General features: G+C 41.5%; 1 protein-coding gene across 1 annotated transcript; it reads left to right on the forward strand.

Moving 5' to 3' along the window:
* Nucleotides 1-4,067: 4,067 nt before the first annotated feature.
* On the forward strand, nucleotides 4,068-21,514 carry HRH3 (histamine receptor H3). Its single transcript, XM_063963503.1, has 3 exons — nucleotides 4,068-4,655; nucleotides 4,962-5,128; nucleotides 19,536-21,514. The coding sequence occupies exons 1-3, from the start codon at nucleotides 4,412-4,414 to the stop codon at nucleotides 20,424-20,426; spliced, it is 1,302 nt and encodes a 433-aa protein (XP_063819573.1). The 5' UTR covers nucleotides 4,068-4,411; the 3' UTR covers nucleotides 20,427-21,514.
* The last annotated feature ends 4,089 nt before the right edge of the window (nucleotides 21,515-25,603 follow it).

The following is a 25,603-nucleotide window of genomic DNA, read 5'->3' on the forward strand; positions in this document are numbered from 1 at the left end:
CAGGAGGGAAGACATAAGGAAAATAAAAAAGACAAAACTAAATTGATCTCTCTTGAGATCACAACCAGTCGCCATAATGTGGCGGCTGTGTAGGCTAAAGGGGGGGTTAGTGGCATATCTCCCACCCGCCGCCATACTTTTGTACTTTAAACTAAAGAACACAAGAACATCTTGATAATACGAGAACAGATGAATACACGTGTGCAAGCAAAACCTTAAGAGCAGATAAGGCGGAACAGAAACGCTCCAACATGGAAACATAACGCAGGAATCAAACACTAGAATCATTCCAGCAACTCTTACTACGTATTAAGCTACCCCAACAGGCCAACATTAATAATAAACTGCTATGTCCGAGGAGGCGCCAGGCACAATGCTCGAAAAACAGGGCAATTAGTAAAACAGAATATGCAATCAGGAAAACACGTCCGAAACACGGACAAATCGCCCACCATACTCAGCGCCTCCCCAAACACACCACGACCTTTTCAGACAGGGGCAAAGGTAATATTGACATAGCAAACAACTATATCTGGAGAGTCACTGGAGTCACAACAGTAGAAACATAGCAACTATGTAAGCTGCCCGACCCAGAGCAGGCGCCCTCACTTCACCGAGGACCAGTCCTGCTGAAGTCGACGGGGGGAGGAGTATGCAGAAGGTCCCGCAATGTTCCATGATTTAAGCAATTTCGCCCCTTCATCTGCAGTAGAAATAGAGACAGTAGAGCCATCTCGGGGAATCAACAGCTTGGTAGGGAAACCCCAGCGATAAGGGATATCAGCCTTTCTGAGGGCCGCAGTGATAGGGTGAAACGATCGTCGTTTGTAGAGGGTGGCTGCAGACAAATCACCAAAGAGTTGAAGTCCTTGAAGGGCTGAAGATGTGTCAGACGTCGGTCTAGATGCTTTCAATAAGGCCTCCTTAACGTGAAAGTAGTGCATCTTCATTAAGACATCTCTAGGGGCATCGTCTGGAGCCGCTCTGGCCTTCGGTAGCCGGTGTATTCAAACAATAAGGAAGTCCGCAGATGGAGACTGAGGTAATAGAGCTTTAAATAAGGCCACGGCGTAATCATGTAAACTGCTGTGCGACACCGACTCGGGGACCCCACGCAATTTAAGATTGCTACGACGTGATCTGCCCTCCAAATCCGTGACTTTGTCCCATAAAAGTTTCACCTCCGCCTCTAATGCATCATGAGAGTCCAGTAGGCCGTTATGGGACCCCACGACTTCCTCCATTTTAGTTTCCAAATGGTCAGTGCGGCCACCCAGGTCATCTATAGATTGTTGACATGCCGTTAAGGTGGTACGGAACTCGTCCGCCACCTCCTCCTTAAAGCGAGACAAAAGTAGCTTCATAGTGCCCACAGTGAGGGCATCTCCATCTCCGACCTTGTCCAGACTCGTAGCGGCTGTAGATGCAGAGGTGGGCGCCTCCAGAGAGGGAGGAGTCTGAGGGACTGCATCCTTTGTAGAGGTCCCAGTGGCTTTAGGACGAGACATTTTCGGAGATGACTTGAAAAATTAAAGCTGCGTCCAGAAGGCATAATAAGGCACAGAGGAAAACAGCTCAACGGTTCCAGACACAGAAGATAGAAAAATCTGAAGGCTCCACTGTCTCAGGGACTATCAAGACATCACGTAGATAATGGCAGGGGTAGGAGATAACTCTCGCATTACATTGGCATGAGCAGGGCTGACAGGGCTATGAGGCTAGCCATCCACGTATGCACGCAAAAGAAACACCGGGGGGAGCTCCAGCCCAGCACCCCAAGTGCACTGGGGACAATCAGGCTAGGATGGCAGGCTATATACAATCAAGGCCGCTATGAGGGTTATTATAATTTAAAGAACTCCCGGCAGCTCCAGGTGTAGATAGAGGGGAGCAGCCCATCTACAAGGGAGGGTTCCAGGCGGAAGAGGGAGGTGTCAGTAGGGCTGTGGGCCAGGCCCGTCGTGGTCGCCCCTACGGTTGTATTATTATAAACTTCAAACTTCAGCCCCCGGATCCAGTGTAAAGTGGCTGGAGGCCGCAGCCGCACGGTAACGGAGGGAGCTGCGCAATCCTCCTGTGCTGCCCAGCGAGCTACCCACAGCCGTGGACGGACTCGCGGAGGGGCAGGGGTACTGCAGGACCCCCGGGTGCCCAGAGGTGAGCAAGCGGGGGGGGGGGGGAAATCGTCGGCCGCACGGGGCAGTTCTCACCCCAGGGGGGAGGAAGGTGCTGTATGGGAAGTGGTGGGTCCCCAGGTGAACGGGGGGGCAACCGCAGAGAGAGCCGCTGATCTTCAGACAGGCAGGGGGGGGCCGCGGCCGGGCCGGCGGTCCGCCCACAGCAGCGGAAGATGGGCGCTCGTCCAGAGCTCGTGAGAAGGGGAAGGTGTAGTCACCTCAGTGGAGCCGGGGTAGCAAGCCGCGCACACCCGGGGGACGCTAGACGTCTCCTCCGGGCTCCCGCCGAGTCTCTCCTCATTGCTCGGCAACCAAAATGGCCGCCGCCCGGGCTCCGGAGCGCTCGGCCCGGCTCCGATCCGGTCCTGGATTGCTCCTGCTGGTCGGTAGGGAGCACTGAGCAGGCCAAAGTGACATCCAGGCAGGGGACAGGGTCCAGGCAGGCTTCTCAGGCGTCCCGGGAGGGCAAACCACTCGTCCGGGGGTATGAGTAAAAATTGAGGCCCCGGCTTCAGGGCAGTGAGTAGGCCGCAATCCGCGGGAGCCAGGAAACCGGATCCCCGTCTCCGCAGCACTGACTCACCGCATACACCACTGGTATAGAACGCTGACCAGGGCCCATAGGGCAGGGAAATAGGCGTGAGGAGGCTATTTTATTATTCAGAAACTCCCAGGTCCCTGGGAGCTCATGTAAAGTGCAGCCTGCTCAATCAGCCTCCAGGCCACGCCCCCGATCTGTGTTTTCTTGAATGGAGATGTTAATAGATGATTCAGCCCATTCCTATTTTGTATGTTCTCTCCAAAATCAGATTTCTTGTTAGTTTTCAATGGATCCATCTCTGCTTCAGTGATGATGGGGAGAAGGACATTATAGAGACAAGATATGAGACCTTTGGAAGAGTGACCAGAAAGGCATTTGCATAAGATGTAGCTGAATACTGAACCATAATTTGCATATTAAAAAGGAGAAGAGAGAGTTGCAGTGATAATATCTGTAAGTTTAATTCCTGGAAGCAATAACTGTGTGTCGTGCTCACTGGATCACGGGGGGGGGGGAATCAGGATTCTGCAGCACAAAACCAAAATCCTGACAGTTTCTGCAAGCATCATGTATTGAATCCTGGTTTTACAAGACTCGCCCCCTTCCCTCTGAACTGTGATCATCTGTGCCTGTGTGTGCAAGACCCCCGTGCCTGATCGCATAAAGCTGTACGATAATAAATAATACAAGATGTTAATATAATTCAGCAGCAGTGTCCTTGTTAACTCATGAAAGTCTGATTATCACAAAGGCAGATAGAGTTGGAAGCTCAATGTTCAAGTACCCAAGTGAGAGAGATCATTTCACACCTAATGCAAAAATGAATGGAATAATATATATCTGCCAAGAAAAGGACAGGACCTTTTACAAGAGCCAGCCTATCTGCCTCATTAAAACAAATTGAATATTACCTCCAAAATCAAAGTGTAATTGTTATGTTAATAAGTCTTCAAGTGAGTGCTATTGTAGAATGCATATGCTTATGTGTGTGTGTGTGGGGGGGGGGGGGGATTGTATTGTTATACACATGTAATAGACCTAATATAAAAATACAACTACAAACAGACTATATAACAGAAAGAGTACTAGAATTCAATTCACATTACTAGAATAGTTACTATAAATAGCCCCTAGAGATGACTCAACATCTTTCTATTCGAGAATAATCCACCCAAACACACCACAAAAGTAGTCACAGATATTGCTATAATCACTCGGTGAGGATATAGTTAAAACAGATTCTCAAAGCTGATTTACAGCTGATTGTGTCTGATATTTACATCTGAGCTCCTCTCTCGGAAAGGCTGTGGAGTGTGTGAATTGTGTCTGAGGCTCTTTGGTTGGGGGTGGATGGGAGGAGGTGCAGTTCAGCACTGGAGATGTTGGGAGGTAGTGTATCTTTATTCCTGAAGTGGGATAGAGATTCAGGCGGAGAAAGAAGCAGATGTGCTGAGACAGATAACTACACACTCACATGCACTAGAAACAAGTTATGTCCTTCTGCATATTGCAAAGTTGACTAGAAAATGACCATGATCAGACAAATAATTTTGGATATTAAATTAGCCTCTTCTCAAACCAGCATTTACAGCATCCTTCATCCACAGTGAGGGGCTGAGAATGAGCAACCTGTTGACCACATCATCTGCTACTATGCTTTCAACCTACAGACAGGCAAAGCTGTGGTGCTGAAATGGCCAGCACCCAGCAGACCTGGCATCTCAATGACTCCTCGAAGAGCCATGGTGGGGGAACCAACTTCCCGGTCAACTTTGCCTTCTCTTGGACAGTATTTCTGGCTGTACTTATGGGAGTCTTGATAGTGACCACTGTACTGGGCAATGCATTGGTCATGCTAGCTTTTGTGGTGGACTCCAGCCTGAGGACACAGAATAACTATTTCCTGCTAAATCTGGCCATCTCTGACTTTCTAGTAGGTAAAGTATCAATCTGTTTATTCCTTGCTTCAATGTATTAATGTGAGGTATTGGGGCTGTTTTTGAAACTGTACAGTAAAAGGAAACATGAAGTAATTCAGTATTCTAATGTGCAGACTCTAGAACTGAGCATAATCACAGCAATAAATGAGAAGTGGAAGTCTGAACAAAAAGGATTGTTTGAGATACGACTACTTGATTCCGATATCAGCTTTAATATATGTTATTAATATCTCTCTCGCTCGTACCAGACACTGCATGCTCTGCCAAACCCAGTAATAGGATTGTTCTGTTTGCTTATTACAGGAGCCCTGTGTATCCCTCTCTATGTGCCATATGTGCTGACAGGAAGATGGAGCTTCGGCAGAAGTGTTTGCAAACTGTGGCTGGTTCTTGACTATTTACTGTGCACCTCATCAGTGTTTAATATTGTTCTCATCAGCTATGACAGATTTATCTCGGTGACTAGAGCTGTGAGTATCATATACTAGGATTGCAATTGCTAATATCTGCACACTACCAGCAGTTCCTTCTCATGCAAATATAGGCATTTTAATGCAAATGACACTACAGGAACAGAGAGTATAGACAATGCAAAATATTAGATCAATGCATGTATTCCTAGTTCCTGCCATCGTCTGCAGTTAACGTCTCTGTCTGAATACTGCACATTGCCATGTTATGTTGTGATTAAATAGGTTCATTAATCATTGCTATTCCATTAACAACACTGGATTTCAATTACTTTCAAGTAACATAATCTGACAAGTCCGTAACCCCTGCAGCACCTTAAATTCATTTATAGGGAAAAGAAACCTTGCAGCATAACTTATATAATGTCAAGGTGCTTAGTGCAACTGGTTAGTGAATAGCATGCCTGATCTGGGAGAAGACCCTGCATTTTTGGGTCCCCTAGGCATTGATCCCAGAAACACGTTCTCCAGCATGTTTCTTTCTGCACTGGCAGTGCTGTTGTATGTGAAGTGGCAGAATTCTCTGCAGATTACTCTGTACATAATTAACATTGATTACTGTGGAAAAGCAACGTCTAATGAAATAAAGTCTAAACCTTCCCATCTGGAAGCAATAACAATGTGATTGTTCTGAAAATGAGTCATTGAATGAAACATTTTCTATGGAACATACACTAGGCAAATTGAAGAAGACAAACACTGAGATTTACTGTAGTCTGGCAATTGGGCAGTTTTGATCAAACTAAACTGGACACACAGAATTGGTCTGGGAACATTGTCACTTTGACCAAATTTTCCCACAACTATCGTGTGGACCTCAAACTGCACAATAAAAAAATCAATATGATTGGTTTTGATCAGACTGTACAGTCAGACCAGTACCTCAACATACATGTGGCTAAAATAGAGATCCATGACAATCTTGTCATTCATCCTAGATTTGTGCAATTTGCCCATCTGTGTGTTTGGCCTGTAAGGGGTCCTACGCATTCTGGTGGGAAACTGCAACACAAAGAAGCTGTAGTAGCCCACCAAATGCATACCTCCCAACAAGACCCTCTCCAGGAGGGACACAATGCTCTGCTCCTGGACTTTTCTCTTTGTGATTACCCTCACCTGTGGTGAAACACCTTTCTTATCCATTCACCTGTTCAAAACAGGTGTCGGCAATCATACAGTAAGAGTATAGTCCAGGAGCAGAGCATTGTGTCCCTCCTGGAGAAGGTCATGTTGGGAGGTATGCAAATGTATAAATCCCAACATCTGGATAGCTACATGTGTCCCTAGCTCTAGATCCAGGAGAAAACTGCTCTGATGTTTTTATTCACTATACCTGTCTGTTCTGTGCACCCCATACTTGCCTACCTGACCCTCTCCATGAGGGAGAAAATGCTCTGTTCCTGGACTTTCCTGGAAATGTATGATTGCCACTACCTGTGGTGAGCTAGTTAATTGATAAGAAAGGTGTTTCACCACAGGTGATGGCAATCATACATTACCAGGAAAGTCCAGAAACAGAGCATTTTCTCTCTCATGGAGAGGGTCACGTAGGCAAGTATGGTGCACCCACGCCCATCATGTGAGACAAATCTCATGTCACTGACTGTAGTTGTATTACCCTGCAGGAAGGAAATCATTATTTTGTGTGTTTGCAAATATAACTAGAATATAAGTAGGTTTATATCTATGTGAACAGTCGAATAGGGGTGCGCCATCTTAAATTTCTATTTTTTTTTTTACATATATTTGTGGCCCATGATTTTACTGCTCATGTATAAAATCCTAACAGGGGTGAGATTATGGTGGCCAATCCCGGGTTCAGCAGCATCCGCACGGCGGGTGACGGGCGGCTGGCTGCGAAGAGTGACCTCTGACTTCACGTCACGCCGGGAGGAGGGAGCTGGGCAGTGTCTGAGGATGCTCATCGCTGCCCGACACTCAATCAACAAGGAGCTTTCTATTCCCAAAATCCCCTGCATTGGAAGCTCCAATCCCGGGACTGAATCCCAGCCAATTTAAGGCCTAAATCCTGGGATCCCACCGATCCCCATCCCGGCCACCCTAGTTGAGATCAACAAGTATTGTTTTAAAAATTAAAACAATAACAAACCTTGTTTTTAACACAATATACTGTAGATTTTAAAAGCTTACCTATTCAAAACATAGGACCCCCCATGTCTATGAGACGTTTTGCCTTGCTATATGCAAATTTCATGCTTTGTTTAGTCACTGGGTGGCACTGTTTTTTGAACTCTAAATCATGGATATGCAATTTCTATAGCAGTTACCAACTTATACTGTATGTATGACTAGTAGGGGTTTTCAGTCAAATATACATATATATATATATATATATACACACACACAGAGAGAGTGTATGAGAGAGAGAGAGAGAGAGTGAGAGCGAGAACAAAACCGTTATTTCCAATTTGTGTTTTAGATATTTATCTTTTAGTACCAGCAAAAAACACAGCTAGACTATTCACATAAGACACATCTATAACTCTATCGATTGAGTGATCTGCTTGGACTTCTACAGTACATGTAACTATTCAGATCATAGGTTATGCCTGTCTGTATGGAATGGGTTATGGATGGTCATATATTCTCCAGGAGGGTGGTCAATGTCAGACAGAGTGATCAGAAATTCAGTGCTGCAGGTAATCCATAGAATCCAGGGACCTTTAATGGATTTCTGTGCATTAAATGAAATGTCCAGAAAGGCTAGCAATCCAGAATAATAACACCACCAGGCATCTTTGCAACCCATTTAATTTAAAATTGCTACCCTTTGGCTTCCAGATAGAAAACTAACAAGCCGCGCAGTGATTTATTATAGAAAGGCCAGACCTTCCTAACCACAAAAGCATTTAGTAATAATCACCAATGTGGTGTAAACATAAAATAAATGAAATCCAATTAGGTCATATATACGAACTATTATATTTAAAACATTATAAAGCTGATTTACTGAGTGCATCAATGGGTCTGATGTAATGGCATTTGACTCAGGATTTTGATCCTTATTCAGAGATGAACGCAAATTGCTGCATACGCAGCCAGATCTGCATTCATCTCCTCATATGCTGGGGGCCACCCAGAACAGGGCAAGGATGCCCGGCATGTGTGAGGCCGCCGCCCGATCCGTCCGCAATTAGATTGTGGATGCATCGGAACTTAGGTTGACCCAAGCTGCGCTGTCAGGCAGTCTGCAGCAAAAAAAAATCCGGAGCGGCTGCGTGTGACGTCATGCAGCCACCCCAAAAATGGTCCTGGCCTGCCCCCGATTTGGGACGCCCCAACGGCCGCTGCTGTCAATCACACCTTCCTGGATGCACCTGCAATGTGTAATGTCGTGCACGCAGACAACGGCCAGTGCGTGTGCACGGATTACCTAGATGCGTCTGCTGCGTGCGAACGTACGGCTGCGTCCAGGTCTGAATCAGCCCCTTTCTGTAATCCTACAGAATCAAAGGCAAACTGATTTTGCTATGTTGTAATGTGCAGGATACAGAGGCAGTACTTCTGTGTGAAATAGAAATAAGATGTTAGAATTCAGGACCCTCACCATTTATTTTAGTATGCAAATTTGGATTTAAATTTGAATCTCTCTTGAAACAAAATTCAGAAGAATATAAAATATACATTTGTTACATCCCTATACACCAAGTACGCAGAACGTAGTAGACTCTGGCACAGTCCCAGAGTATTTGATAAATTATGCACGTGCCATATATCTGTCGATTTCTCTGCAAATACAGTGCCAGTGGATGCCTGGTCAGACCTTAGCCTGGTTTTTCAGTCTAGAATGAGTGGCGCAGGCCTCCCTCACTCAGGGATCCATGTGCACCTATTATTGATAAACTGCTTCTGGGGTCCCAGCATATTCTACTCTGTTAGTCTAGAACTCCCTACTTGAATGTGGTGTCCTCCTGTACTCATGACAATGCCTCTGTCATATGTTTCCCTGTCCGGACACAAGTGGACAGGTCAATACTTTCAACAAGGTCATGAAATATTGTATGCGTATGTAAGTTTTATGTCCGCCCACTACAAATCTGGGAAAACACGGACATGCAAGATGTGGAACATGAATAAAAAGGTGCTCCTACCTTAGACAAACATCCATACTTATCAACAGGGAATGATACAGTGTTGCATGGGGTGAATGGGGGATGGGGGGAGTAAATATACATCCATACTTAAGGGCCTATTTATCAATAAATATTTGCAGCATATTCCCAAAGAAACACGAGTGTTCAGGGAATAGCTGCAAATATTTAGGGTCATAGAAGGCGACAGAGACTACAGCAGATATCTGCTGTGATCCCTCCATTTCCAACAGCAGCCACAGGTTTCTATGGAGGATGCAGTCAGATTTACCTTCGCATTCTGCAGATTGGCCCCCACAACTAACACCATTTGAAGATGGTTTAGTGCTGCTGTAGCCTATTGGCTACAATTTGCAAACTTAGCCAGCAGCGGGTTCCTCTGAAACCCTCCCCACCAATGGCCACCGTGCATGCATGGTCAGTGGACTGCATATGCACACGAGTCCTGACATAGAACTGAACACATCATACGGACAGGCTCCGAGTGTTTTCATTCATACACTAGCATTTGCCCACAGCTTCACTCGCGTGGATGTCTGTTATTGCTTAGTGGAACTAATTTTACAAAGACAGAAGTGGCATCTAATATTGTGATGAATATTTTATAATTGTAGACATTGATCACAAAATGTCTTTGTAAATAATATTTCCAGTTTTTCCTTCCTTCAGGGATTAACATAAAAATATGTTTGGGGTACTAACTCATAAGCAAGCCAGGTAAAGTTGTCCATGGGAGAAGCAGCTGGTCATGACATCTATGCCTGCAGCCCTGAGCATTTGTCTCTGTGACAGTACATCGATAAGCAAAAATCCAGTTTTCTATTTTTTTTTATATAAACTACAAAACACAATTGAATGTGCAATCAATCTCATAGTTCAGTCTAAGTTCACTTTAGTCAAACAAATATTATATTGTAGAACCCAAATCCATTATTTCTAAACCTATAGTAACATTGAAAGGTTGCAAGCAACATGACCAGCGACTCTATGATATGTAGCATTTGTCTTGGTGCGCCATCTACTGGATTGTCATGTATACTGCAACTTCATGAGTCAAGATAAGCTGCCTGATTAGTGCACTAAAAAAAAAGAAGGAACAGACAGCGCTAGTAGATTTCTTATTAAAATACTTTTATTTTTATTATCTTTTATGAATAGCTCCTTTTCTTACCTATAAATCTAATTTCACATTAAAGAATTTTATTTATATATAGTTTTCTAAAAGTCTGGCAAACATAAAAAGCAATAATAACACATTAATAGTACAATACAATGCTCTGCTCTGTGCGGTAGGTTCTTTGATACATTGCCGGAATTTCTAATAGCAACCAGAGCAGAGTAATAAAATAAAATAAAACAAATTCTCTAGCTAAGAACATAAAGTTTCCAGCTCAGGCTGAGTGAGTAATCTTGTATCAATCCTGAGGCTGGAGACCTTGTGATATTGAAAGGAAACAGTGTGATTTATTTGCATCTAACTGTTTATTCTAGGGGTGTATCAAAGAACCTACCGCACAGAGCAGAGCATTGTATTGTACTATTAATGTGTTATTATTGCTTTTTATGTTTGCCAGACTTTTAGAAAACTGTATATAAATAAAATTCTTTAATGTGAAATTAGATTTATAGGTAAGAAAAGGAGCTATTCATAAAAGCTCAGAAAAATAAAAATAAAAGTATTTTAATAAGAAATCTACTAGCGCTGTCTGTTCCTTCTTTTTTTTTTGAGTGCATTGTGGTAAGGTGGCAGAGAAGTCCCCCTATTTACAGTGAGCTGCTTGTAGATTTCTTCAAACGAATTTTGAGAAAAAACGCTATAGTACATATACACGTATTAATTATAAATTATCAATTAGCGCCAGGGGGTCACTTTATTGTGTTTCTGTGTTTGTTGCCTGATTAGTGATTTATAGCCAGATTTTTCGGCAAAATAGATTTTGATACAATATATAAAAGTATATATATATATATATATATATATATATATATATTGTATGTAGTTTTACTGTAATTGGTGCCTTGGGGTTGTTATAACACCCCTATTTTTGTGACAGAATGACCTAATAAAATCTTGTTTAGGAAAACAAACAATATGTTCCAATACGCAAAATTTATTAAAATTTATAAAAGATCATCTGATACTGTATTGATATAGCTGTCCATAAAACATTTCAACCACCACTAACATCCAGTGGTGGTCCACATGAGAGCAGATGTACAAATATTTATTTTGCGAACTCCTCCTTCAAGGATTGTAAGTTGGAGGTCAGATCACAACAAATTTGATAACCCTATAGGACAGTTATATCAATACAGTATCAGATGATCTTTTATAAATTTTAATAAATTTTGCGTATTGGAACATATTGTTTGTTTTCCTAAACAAGATTTTATTTGACATTAGGTCATTCTGTCACAAATATAGGGGTGTTATAACAACCCCAAGGCGCCAATTACACTAATACTACATATTTGTTTTTTGGTTCCTCATAACAGGGAACCTAGTGTAATAAGGCAGCCGATCCTAATTATTGAATGTGATCTCTATCCTATTACTCTATTTTCAGTCAGCGCAGAAAGAGGTTTTTTTTGTATATATATATATATATATATATATATATATAAATATATAAATAATGTATTTCTATATGCATACATATATTAGTGTTTGGATGGTGCAATATATTCTATATATATATATTTATATACATAGTGATTTTGGACTTGTGGAGCCCGTGCACTTTCTAATGAAAACATTTTTTTTTTAACTCCATAGGTCATAACTAGTCCCTAGAAGTATATTTGTCCCCAAAAAAATTATATTTAGAAATAGTCATTTTTGGCTTGAGGAGCCTGCACACTGCATGTGCCGAGTGTCAGTCGCCTGGTTTTTCCTTTATTGCTCCTCTCCCTGATGCCACATTGAAGTAATACATACCTCAGTTTCTTTCTAGGGACTAAGCTATACAACAGTAAAACCGCCATCCAAATTCATCCCTTAGTTTTTGTGTGATAGCGGAATGAACAGACAGACAAAAATTCTGGTAAAAAATGTTTTGCCTCCATAGTTCATACACAGTCCCATCCCAAGGAGTACATTTCTCAAAAAAAATTCTATGTACAGGCACAACTATTACAACTTTATTCTAAGTATAGATTCCAGAGGTATAAACGCATATTGCAATGTGATTTTGGGTGCTAATATCACACCCAGATCGCACTTCAAATGCAATTATTGATATATGAGCCCCTTAGCATGAATTAGTCTTGATTTTAGAGTACCTACAGTAGTTATTCAAATCTGTCAATGTCCCTGTCTGAATTCAACCAGTAATGAAAACAATGCCTCTTCCTAAGATTACGTTGTGCAAGTGTTAAATCCCAGCCTTAATGCACTGAAAAAGTACATTCCAAAGCAGAAAGCACAACAGTGCATTGTATCCCAGACCTCACTTAAATACATGGTTAAAATCCATAAAAGGAATCTAGAAAGAAAAATCTAATTAGCAAAACTTGGAGGAGGGTATACACAAGCATGTAAAGTAATCGGAAGATAAAACACCCCTTTAAACACTTAGATTTTTGAACAAACAAGAGCTAAGTGCATCCCTGCTAAGTCTGCATATCTAACACATGCTAAAAGGTGCTATTTAAATGAGCCAACATGGCTTTTAGGAAGAATGTCTGTTTGTTCTATTCTTAGTAAATTATCAATCATACGTTCTATAATTTTTCTTTAAATCGCAAAAATTCTTCACCATGCACGAAAGAACATACTGAAACATAAAAGGACAGACCAATTACATGTGATATAGTTCTAGGCAAAAAAACTTTAAACTTGATAATCCCTGAGATGGCAAAGCTGTGTATAATGTTTGCTCATTAATTCTTATTGTGCTGTTCTATCGCAGATGAAAGTGTGATTCGATAATAATCTTGCTTAATTCTGAGTTGGGAATCACGTTTCATGATTACAAACCAGGAGAACAATATTTTGTTACTTGTTAACCCCCCCCCCCCCAAAAAAAAAAAAAAAAACAAGTTGAATATACGTAAATCATGGATTCCAGATTACACTTATACCCCTTTCATACCGCAGCTATAACCCGGTAAATTGCCGTTTTTTAAGCCTTCAAAAACGGTTCTAGCTGCAGCGTGAAAGGGCCACTTTGAATTTACTGGTTACAGATTACTGGTATTTTAAAACGGTTAAAAAGCAGGGTCCTACACGGTTCAGACCCGTTTCATTGTGCAATGTGAAAGGCTCAGAAACGGTATTTCCAAACCACAGAAGGTGATAGGCTGTCTCCATGTGTGATGTCACCAGGCAGAAGCAGGAAATAAACTGGAGGAAACACATGAGAGTGAAGAAGCATTTTTATTATACAGAATACAGTTTAAAATGGCAAATTGGAGTGATGAGGAGGTTAGGGAGCTGCTTAGGATCAGAGGGGATGAAGAAATGTAGACAAATCACTGGGACAGTGAAGGATGCAGTAATCTACAAAAACATGGTAAAGATGCTTGAAGCTGCTGGGTTCCATCGTACGACTAGCCAAATTATTAATAATTAATTAATAATTATTAATAATGTGTGGGCCAGAAAAGTCCATTTAAAATGACAACCACTGTTTTCTATGGGAGAAACGGCTTCAGTGTGAAAGGTACCAAAACGGTAATGAAACGGTAATATACCAGTTACAACATGCGATGTGAATGGGGTTTAACTGCTCAGACCTGTTTTAAGGACCGTTTAAAGAACCGTTTCAAAAGCAGGGTTTGTGATGTGAAAGCGGTATAAGTGGACGTTGCAGCTATGTTGGCAAATTCATTGCAGAAAAGAAACATAGCTAATGGATTAGATAGTCACTGACAACAATCAGATATTATCTATTTTAGCACAATCCAAATAATGGGGTCTATTTACTAAGCCTTGGATGGAGATAAAGTGGACAGAAATAAAGTACTAGACAATCAGCTCCTAACTGTCATTTTTCAAACCCAGTCTGTGATATGGCAGTTAGGAGATGATTGTCTGGTACTTTGTCCTCTTTATCTCCAGCCAAGGCTTAGTAATTAGACCCCAAAGTGAGTTAGGGACTGCTTCTGAGTCCAGTTCTACTGCTTTAGCATCTTTTGCCATAGTAGCGTCTGTGACTTTATGCCAATGCTAGTATTAGCTCTTTCCTTGGTGTACAATCGTGCACCTGAATGTGCAAGGACTGAGACAGAACCATCGGTCGCACCATCGAAACATGTACCAGCCCTATGGTAGGTGCAGACTTTCCATCTGACTATGGCCGCCAATGAGAGTGATTAAGCATCTGTGTACGCAACCACTACAGCGACACTTCAATAACACAGGTTATTTCCATGCGTCTGAATAGCCTCCTCCCTGTCACTGCCCAGGAATGCCTAAATACATTTTCAATACACTTCTGCATGCGTGTGTCTAAAATCACCACTGTGCAACTTAGATGGATGTGCAGTAGCAAAAAAATCACTCAACTGCATCCGTCATGGACACTGCGTGCAACTTAAAATCAAGCCCCTAAAGTAATATGTTATCAGTTGCTAGTGTTTTTTGTAATGATACTCAATGGTATACACCTTTTTAATAGTAAAAAAATAAAACTATGGGTTACAGCAATTGGGCTAAACATTGTGCAATAATTTGCAGTTGCACCTTGATGTGGGAGCAGGTTCATCGATACAGTGCCTCATAGGAGACTGATCAACAAATTAAGGGAACTTGGCCTAGGATATAGATTTATACATTTGTACATGGATAACCAATTGGATGGATAACAGAGTACAACGAGTAGTGGTCAACGGGATGTTCTCCAGCTGGGCACCAGTAGTCAGCGGAATACCGCAAGGGTCCGTTCTTGGCCTGATACTGTTCAATATATGTATCAATGATCTAGGAATAGGCCTGCAAAGCACAGTGTCAATCTTTGCAGATGATACTAAACTGTGCAAGGTAATTAATTCAGAAGGCGATGTGGAGTCTCTACAGAATGACTTAGTTAAACTGGAAACATGGGCGTCTAAATGAAACTATGGTGGAAAACGATTTGGGGGTGCTCATAGATAATAAGCTTAATAACAGTACACAATGTCAAATTGCAGCAAAGAAGGCAAGTAAAGTGCTTGCGTGCATTAAACGGGGCATTGAGACAAGGGACGAGGATGTAATCCTGCCGCTGTACAAATCATTGGTACGTCCGCACCTGGAATATTGTGTTCAGTTCTGGGCACCATATTATAAAAAAGATATTGGGGAACTAGAACGGGTTCAAAGAAGAGCTACTAAATTGTTTAAAGGGTTAGAGTCGCTGGAGTACGAGGAAAGGCTTACTAGATTAAATATGTATACACTAGAAAAGAGGCGACTAAGAGGAGACATTATTAATATCTTCAGATATGTAAAGGGTCATTACAAGGAGCTAGCAGCAGATTTGTTTATTAAAAGAACTCTGTATAGGACGCGTGGGCACTAGCTGAGGCTAGAAGAGAGAAAATTCCGTACACAACGTAGGAAAGGGATCTTCACCGTAAGGGCAATAAAGATTTGGAACTCCCTGCCGGAGAAGGTAATAATGGCAGACTCTGTAAATGCATTTAAAAAATGGATTGGACAAATTTCTAACTGGAAAATGTATCCAGGGCTATAGCATTTAACATATTGACATTAAATTATCTGTGAGTGGTAAGAATCATAGGTGTCAATTGGTACAAGACCATTACTCCAGCAGGCGCATTATAATATGAACAGATTAACGCAGAATACAGGTTGGACCCGATGGGCATTTTGCCTCTTTTCAACCTCACAGACTATGTAACTATGTATGGTGGGACTGAGCCTGGAAATGAGAGCAGTTGACAACTATGGTTACCAATACCTTTGCCTTATTTCCACTTGGCTTCACTACTAAATGTTATGAAATACATTATATAACACTGTACTAGAGAAGATAGCTGCGGTAAATCCAGATCTGTAGACCATTCACATGGTTTCCATGGGAGCTGGCAACCGAGCAATGTGCACTATCTGGTATGGGGTGTCATAAAAGGGTGGTGAGTTTTGACTGAAAAATACCTAGTAAATGATGTACATAGAATCATAGAAATTGTAGGCAGAAAAGAACCACTAGTCTGCCCATGTACACACACTGAGATTCATTTTTTTGCTGGGAGCCAATTAACCTACCAGTATATTTTTGGAGTGTAGGAGGAAACCAGAGTACCCGGAGGAAATCCACGGACGCACAGGGAAAATATACAAACACCACACAGTTAGGGACACGGTGGCAAACGAACCCAAAACCTCAGTGCAGTCAGGCAGTAATGCTAACCATTACACCATCAGTGTACAGTCTCCCTCCCAGCTGGAGTTTGGGGTAGGGGGTAACAAAATGACAAGCTACAATCATTTCAATTCCACCCATATTTGTGTGTATCCATGTTCAATAAAACAGTTATAAATAAAGTACTAAATTGCGCTGAAAATGGGATTTGCGAGCAGCTCAGTTATAGGTTCTCATATAATATAAAATAAAATGAGCGCTTGATATATGAGTATGTGTATGCGCAAAACCTGTAAAAGAAAAAGATTAATAAAAATGTTTACAGCCCTTTTTGGACTAATTAAGGATTGGGTTACAGTTCAGCCAAGAAGATGAGGATACCTATCTAACCCTATCTAAATATTCGTCAGTCCGTTGATTGTTAATAACACGGGTATACTTAGGAGTGTCTTACCCCTGTGTTCTTTGCTTTGAACAGCGGCTCCGGCACCCGTAGCACACGGTGCTCACTCTCCACTGCTTCTGTTATAATTATGGCTGATGGCTGACAGATGGCTGATTAGCGGCTTATACCCCTTTTACACCTACGAGCACGGGTCGCAGCCGGGAGCCTGACACGGGAGCTGCCCCCTGCTGCGACCCGTGCTCGGTCCCTTTCCCATTAGCAGTCACAACCCGGCATATGCCGGGTTGGTGACGCTTCTAGCTACACGGCAGGGGCGGCGCAGGGAGATCACATGATCTCCCAGCGCTGCCCATCCATACAGTGTAAACGGGAGCCGTGTCGCATCGACACGGCTCCCGTTTACACTACACCCTACCCGGATCATTCCCGTGTCCTACCCAGGTAAATAGCCGGGTAGGATTCACGGGTCACTTGATCCGGGTTTACCCTTTTCCACTTGCCAAAAACACGGGTAAATGCGCGCCCCCGTGCATTTACCCGTGTTTTTTGAGCTAGTGGAAAAGGGGTATGAGCGGCTGGCTGGCGGCTGTAATTAGCGGCTAACAGCCGGCTTGTTCCCCGTCGGTGTCACAGTATGATTTTGCAAGTTCAGTGCACAGTAAGGGCTCCTTAATACGAAATCTAACGCGTTTCAGGCATAAGCCCTTCATCTAGGATAACTGATGGACATCCTCAATCCCTTTTTATAGGATAAAACTTTATAAAAAAAACGGAAATTCAATTAAAAACAGGCGGTTACCATGTGTCCTAATTTTTGTTCCTAACAATAACGTATTAAGGAGCCCTTACTGTGCACTGAACTTGCAAAATCATACTGTGACACGGACGGGGAACAAGACGGCTGTTAGCCGCTAATTACAGCCGCCAGCCAGCCGCTAATCAGAAGCGGTCAGCCGTCAGCCGTAATTATAACAGAAGCAGTGGAGAGTGAGCACCGTGTGCTACGGGTGCCGGAGCCGTTGTTCAAAGCAAAGAACACAGGGGTAAGACACTCCTAAGTATACCCGTGTTATTAACAATCAACGGACTGACGAATATTTAGATAGGGTTAGATAGGTATCCTCATCTTCTTGGCTGAACTGTAACCCAATCCTTAATTAGTCCAAAAAGGGCTGTAAACATTTTTATTAATCTTTTTCTTTTACAGGTTTAGCGCATACACATACTCATATATCAAGCGCTCATTTTATTTTATTCAATAAAACAGTTATAGGGTCTTCTGAATATCCGCATTTTTTCAGACAAGAAGCATGAGACAGTGTTCACAATATGTAAGTTAAATTATCACCAATAACGTTATAAAGTGCGTACAGGTTACTATACAGAAAATGTATTCTAATCATTCACAAGTCCCTGCCTCATTGGTGCATTCAGTCTGTATTCCCTACCAAACTGGTACACATACTAGGCTCATTTCTCACTCTGTTAGAACTAATGAACCTACCAGTAAGTCTTTGGAGGGGTGCGATACATCACTAAGTCAAAATGTACACACCATAATATTGACAGGTACATTATGTAGAAAAGCAAATGTCAACATGGACCATATGTCGACAATCAATATGTAGAAAGTCAATATGTTAACAGGGACTTAATGTAGACAATATATAGACAGGTTAAAATGTGGATATATAAAATACAGACAATTCATAAGATCCACCATCAAAATGCAGAAAGTTACAGTTTCAACAGTAATAATGTCAACATGGTTATACTTTTACTGCAGGCTAAACTACTGTATGTGCACTTAACTATATATTGGATTGTCGACATTTTGTGATTGTGGCACATGTTCGTGCCAAGGTTTGTTTCTTTTAAAAACAAATAAAATTGGCAGGGAGCGGAGGCAGGGTCTGTACATCTCCTCCACCCGGGCACCTACAGAGTAATTATTGGCTGGTGATCATCTGTGCTAACCTGACAATATTACCCTGGACTATGGAACAAATACTATTATACAGCATATAGATGGGGAGAGCCCACAATTTAAATAGTCCCCTCTCTCAAATAATATGGCTCCTTAGCAGTTATTGTGGTGATCTTCAGGCAATATCACTATGTGATGTTTTACATACATGGAGGAGAGCACATTATGCCCTACCTCCCCAATACAGACACAAGTGGTGACTTAAGCAGTACACAGTTCTTTATTACACAGATGGAAGGGGGAAATAAGGTTTTATTGTTTTCAAGTGTAGATTGGGTTGTGAAAACCTACATGTAGACTCCTGCTGGTTGCAATTTTGCCCTTTTTGGTTACACCTTATAAGTGTTAGATGGGGAAAAAAGACTAACGGAATTTTCTGAAAATGCAATGTACTGTATTCTAAAAAAACAAGGTGTAATTTCTGTGAGTAATGCATACATATATCTTTATGAAGGATTAGGATGATTCATGCTGTTGCTGTGGACACTGGCCAACAAATATCATTGTTCAATGTATATAAGAAATACATGCTCCACACATGCAATACAGCGCTATTTGGAATGTCTGGTAATACTTTGTTTGTTCGTTTCAGGTAAGCTACAGGGCACAGCAAACTAACAGCAGGCATGCAGTGCTAAAAATGTCCATGGTTTGGCTTTTGGCCTTCCTACTTTATGGACCAGCAATTATCACATGGGAGTATATTGCAGGCAAAACCATCATTCCTGATGAAGAATGCTTTGCGGAATTCTTCTACAACTGGTATTTCCTGATCACTGCTTCTACTATAGAATTCTTCACACCTTTTATCAGTGTTACTTTCTTTAATGTCTGTATCTACCTAAACATTCAGAAGAGGACAAGGGCCAGACTGGACCTTTTGCAAGAGGTTCACAGCCAAAGCACTATCGACAGTCCGAAGGCAATAGCAGAACCTGCCAGATCTAACTCTATGAAATGTTGGAAATCAACACATAAGGTGTCAAAAGCGGAAGATGCTGAGAAAGTCACCTTGAAATCATCAGAGGCTGAGATACTGGAAAGAGTTAAGAGAGTTAAAAGAGCCTCTTTAAATGGGAGCTCAGTGACTGTGCTGGGGAAACCCAGAAGAAGCTTTACAGAGTCTGGTTCCACTCCATCCATGGAAAAACGTATGAGGATGGTCTCTCAAGGAATCGCTCAACGCTTCAGGTTATCAAGAGACAAAAAAATAGCAAAGTCTTTAGCAGTGATTGTCTGTGTATTTGGGCTATGCTGGGCTCCTTACACATTACTCATGATTATAAGGGCGGCCTGTAGGGGGCACTGTATACCAGAGTACTGGTATGAGGTCTCATTTTGGCTGCTGTGGATAAACTCAGCCGTGAACCCCATCTTGTATCCCCTTTGTCACCACAGCTTTAAGAGGGCATTCAAGAAGATTTTGTGTCCACAAAAGCTAAAAATCAAGCCTCATAGCAAATTCCAACATTGCTGGAAATGAGTGAAACCAGGATATCTGCTTCCTATAGTAATGACATGACGAAAAATTAAATGTTAAGTGATATCAAGGAAAATTTTATGGATGAGGTAGGTTTTGATTAATTATACAAGATTCAGGGGTCTGAATCCATACATTGGTCGAAATAAATCAAGGAGAAACAATCATGAAGCTTTGTATTCATTGACCAAGCGTGGAAATGTCCTTCAATGTTAAAGTGTAAGGAATGTCTTGTTCCAGTTATTACTTGTGTTGTCACCTGCTCTCACTAGAAGGAACGTCTCTAGTTGTATCTTATAACGAAAAATATAATTTCTGTATACCTTGCACACTTAATTTTTGAATTTGTATCTAAAATGGCCTCCTGCATATACATTAATCAAAGATCAGACCCACTGCTAAATTGTTGGTTCCTTTACTGTAGCAGATTATTTAGAGATCATGTACAGAACACAAAGGACTAACTTCATTATCTTGAAAAAAGTTTGGAAGAATCCCTAATGTAACATCTGCCTCCTAAAGCTGGGTACACATGTCGATCTGACAGTATTCTGGATCAGCAAGTACATATACACTTGCTGATACAGTGGGGTGAAAGAGCAACATGGGAAGTCAGGCTGTATTTCGCAGCATGGCACTGAGAGAAAATGTCTTCTGTCGGCCCTGCAGCAGGGCCGACCACAAAACGTCTTATGATGGCAGGGGAGCGCATACACACTGCCCGATATGAACAATATGCCGGTCCGATCCCCCAAGTTTGTACCTAGCTTTAGAAATAAAGAAAACATTTTGCTGGTCTGTTTAAAAAAAAACAGCAGCTTAACTTAATCAATCTCCACTTCTTCGTATACATCAGTACAGAATGGCCTGCCTGAGTCCAAAAAAAAGCTTTGACAATTCTCCATGTTGTGTTTAATGCTGAAAGTTCTGAGTGTCATGTTTGTGCATGTGACTGTCAGAAGCACACATCTCGGTAAGCAGTTAAGATATGTTGTAAAAAACAAACAAACAAACAAACAACTGGAATCTTTTGTGATGTGTCATTTGTTTCAGCTGTCTATAAAACAATAAAAGATTTTCTTACACTAAAAGTGACTAACTGTAGCTTTATACAATATATATTATCATGTTAAAAAACACATTAAGTTGGAATTGTAAAGTGCAACTGGATTTGCTAGCACTATGTAAATATTGGTAAATTGCCATGGACTTCCTAAGAATAAGCCAGTGGGGCTGAACTCAGCAAATCCCAAGTATATAGCAATTGATGATAATAGCAAGAACCACTGTTCACCGGCTAAAACACGTTATCAAACGCCTTCCACCCCCACATTAATGGTGTCACTGATTGGCTGCAAAAATGTAAAGTTTAATATTTTGGGGAAATTTTATAAGATGCATCAGATATTTGAAAGAACCAGTGTGTTCCACAAAACTGTTGGGGTGTAGTATGGTATGCCGGCGGCCGGGCTCCCGGCGACCAGCATACCGGTGCCGGGATACCGACCGCCGGCATACCGACAGCGTGGGGATCGCAAATGAGCCCCTTGCGGGCTCACTGCGCTCGCCATGCTGTGGGCACGGTGGCACTCTACGTGCGCCACGCTATTTTATTCTCCCTCCAGGGGGGTCGTGGACCCCCGCGAGGGAGAAAAAGTGTCGGTATGTCGGCAGTCGGGATTCTGGCGCCGGTATACTGTGCGCCGGGATCCCGTCAGTCGGCATACTGAAGACCACCCAACTGTTGTGCATGTCACTTGTCACTTATAAGTGCCATACTGTATAGCCATATTTTACGGATGACCAAAAATGTGACTTTGTTTGTATAATCTGTACATTTACTGGCAATGGGCTAACAGTGAGCATTAAAAAGGAGCTGTACTGGACTGAAGGCCTGATGTTTTTTTAGAAGTACGCAAAGCCTGTGCTCTGGGTTCTTCTAAGAAATCATGCCCTCAGCCCAGTGCAGCTCCTTTTTAATGATTATTGGCAGACTGTGCATGTGCTGCGTTCGCATTGCGCATGCATCAAGGTGTCGCTGCGAACCTGCACGCAATGAGGACTGCTTCACTAAGTGATTCAAAGGAGGGGACCGTTTGGGGGTCTTCACATGTTAGTGGGGAGTGGTTGAAAAATCGCAGGTGTGTCATGGCCATTTTTGGGGTATGTATCTGACTTCAGCTGCGTACCTTAATGTACAAAAAAACAAAAAACAAACAAAAACATGGCAGCTGCATGACTACTGCCGTGTACAGTCTGCATAGACATACAGTAGCTCTACCCTTCAGTCTGATGTTCCTTGTTCTTTCGTATAGGCTTTGTATGTGTATGCTATTGCGAATGAGTTGGGGTAGCTTCAGTGGGCGTCTCTTTTCATTTCTGGGTGGCAGCTTCACTTGCTTATATCTGCAGTTGGGTTGCAGAGAAAGAAAAAAAATTGCTCTTGCAGCTGAATTTTCCTCCATCTCTGAATCAGGCTCTGAGGTCACCTTATCGTACACCATGATGTGAAAGTGTTATTTATGGCAAATAGACTTCATGGTGTATTAAAATCTTTTCCTATAAGAGCACAAAACCTAATCAAGCATTATTTACTACTTTTCATTAGCAATACGTTTATATAGAGTGAGGAAACAAAAAAACCTCCCAGATTTGAAAGGTTAACAAAAAAGGTATGGTAAATGCTATCACAAATTTTAGTTCATAATATAAAAGTGCATGGAATACATGGAATACAGTTTTAATAGGTTTTGAATATGATATAGTCATTTCTTGACGTATAGCAGCCTTCAGTTGATTAACGGTTCTTGGTCGATGTTTGTAGACCTCAGCTCTGAGATGGCCCTGTTAGTTGTGTAGAGGCCTTTCATGTAATAAATTGCAGCGATAACGCCAGAAATGACCCGCCATGAAATACAAATGTGTATCATGAGTGATGGCCACCATCTGGACAATATCATATTCAAAACCCACTGAAAATAAACTATATTCCAATGCACTTTTAGATTATGCACTAACATTCTGAATAGCACTTACCATGCCTTTTAGGATAACCTTTCAAATCGGGGAGGTTTCTTTGCCTCACCCTGTACAATTCTGTCTCTGTACTGTAACCAATAAGAAAGCCAATGGTCAGTAATCAGGTTATCACAGTCAGACTAACAATGAATATACTATAATATATACAAGTGGGGGAAATGCATGTATGGTTCATACAATTGAGAAAAACCACCTGTCAAAATATTATTTTTCTATCTTCCATGTTAGGACGTACCTCATCCATGGAATAAGTTCATCAAACACCTGTGGTACAATACTAACAGATTTTCAGCTTCATTCTACATTTAGGGCCTAATTCTGAGTTGATCGCAGCAGCAATTTTGTTAGTAGTTGGGAAAAACCATGTGCACTGCAGGGGGACAGATATAACATGTGCAGAGAGAGTTAGATTTGGGTGGGGTGTATTCAAACTGAAATCTAAATTGCAGTGTAAAAATAAAGCAAAAAAGATAATTCCTATCAGGAATTAAATACAGGCGCTTATAGAAATAATTAAAAACCACTTTAACAGTTTTAGATAATTGGAGCTCTCACAAGGTATTCTGTTGTACCTGATAAACACTAGAAAAAAACTATAGATACTATAATAGGGAGCGCAAACATATGATATCTTAAAAACAATTTATTAATAAAACAGCATATATTTGACCATAGAATGACTGCTGCAGAGCCAATTAGTAATTAGACAAGAGCAATTTGATTATACCAAACAATGTTGGATAGACACATGTAAAAATGGTCCCCTATTAATTATGATGCTGGGAATCCAATATATCAAATGATAAGATGGTGTATATTTATCGTTCCTTAATATCCCAACAAAAATTTCGTCAGCTGTGTCCCTGTTGTTGCAAGTAATTAGCAGCGATGTTCAAAATTGCCTCATTAATATAATTTTGATGTGATAGCACACACACAGAAGGTTTGCAACTGTGATTGATTAACAGTTCCTTAGCAACGTAATTTTGACATCACTACGCCGTATATGAGATGATGTAAGTTTCTCACCAGATTGCAGTGTGAAAAAGCCGTATCCTATGGCATAAGGATGTAGCGGCTATGCGGCAGTGGATGTTAACGTTGGTGCCGGGTCCTATGGAACGAGGACCGCCCGGCACTGGAGCAGAGTGCAGTGTGAAAAAGCCGTATCCTATGGCACAAGGATGTAGCGGCAGTGCGGCAGTGGATGTTAACGTTGGTGCCGGGTCCTATGAAACGAGGACCGCCCGGCACTGGAGCTGGATAGACAGCCAAGTTGGAGTATAGAAATGAGGCAAACCTTAGGGACACGGAGTAATCACTCGTGCTGCTGAATATAGACGTCCTGGGATCAATATTGATCTTGCGGCTCAGCAGTATCGTGGTCAGAATCCTTGACGCGTTTCTCCGGCTTAAATCATGCCGGTTTCCTCAGAAGGTATAACTGGTGATCAGTTCAATGTGGTATATAACAGAACATCAGCCAATCAATGTTCAGTATAATTAAACACCTGATCTATAACAGGTGTAGGTATCATGCTGTTCAATCAGTATGGTCTCTAACAGGTATATTGTCATGACTATTTATACATACATTCGCTTGATTGAATATATATTATACATAACAATATAACATTTTTCTTACATATAAAAGGCAATAAATTGCTCATAATCAATTAATGGCATCGCGGAAAATATATTTGTTTAAAAAGAAAAAGAGAAAAGGGAAACTCTTTAATGATCAGCTCTATACTAAAATACATATATGTTTTTCAGACCAACGTATTACAGAGTTGTCAGTGGCACACAACACTAATCGTCAGGTTTACCAACTGCAACATCCTGGGTTCAAACCTCACTAGTCTCAGACTAATAATTTTAATCTGTTAATTTTTATTTTTATTTCTATTCAATTAACCTTTATTAAACAAGAATATATTGGTCATCATGTGTATATCTATATACAATTTACTAATTCCTTAGAGTAATCAATAAATTATCGGCATTAACCAAAATTCCCATCGCCCGAGGGGGATGAGAGGGCTGGACAGTGTCACAAAAGTATGATAATTCTTAAATCAGTGTTCCAAGGTGTATCGTTAGGGATCCCTATAACAAGAGGACATATACATAGAAAAGAC

The sequence above is a fragment of the Pseudophryne corroboree genome, chromosome 3 (assembly GCF_028390025.1).
Source record: "Pseudophryne corroboree isolate aPseCor3 chromosome 3, aPseCor3.hap2, whole genome shotgun sequence".
In the NCBI taxonomy this organism is placed as follows: Eukaryota; Metazoa; Chordata; class Amphibia; order Anura; family Myobatrachidae; genus Pseudophryne; species Pseudophryne corroboree.

Excerpts from the sequence above, each read along its gene's own strand:
- HRH3 (XM_063963503.1), top strand. The coding sequence starts at position 4,412 with ATGGCCAGCACCCAGCAGACCTGGCATCTCAATGACTCCTCGAAGAGC. Across the intron at positions 4,656-4,961 it reads CATCTCTGACTTTCTAGTAG|GAGCCCTGTGTATCCCTCTC; the intron begins GTAAAGTATCAA and ends TGCTTATTACAG. Across the intron at positions 5,129-19,535 it reads TTATCTCGGTGACTAGAGCT|GTAAGCTACAGGGCACAGCA; the intron begins GTGAGTATCATA and ends TGTTCGTTTCAG.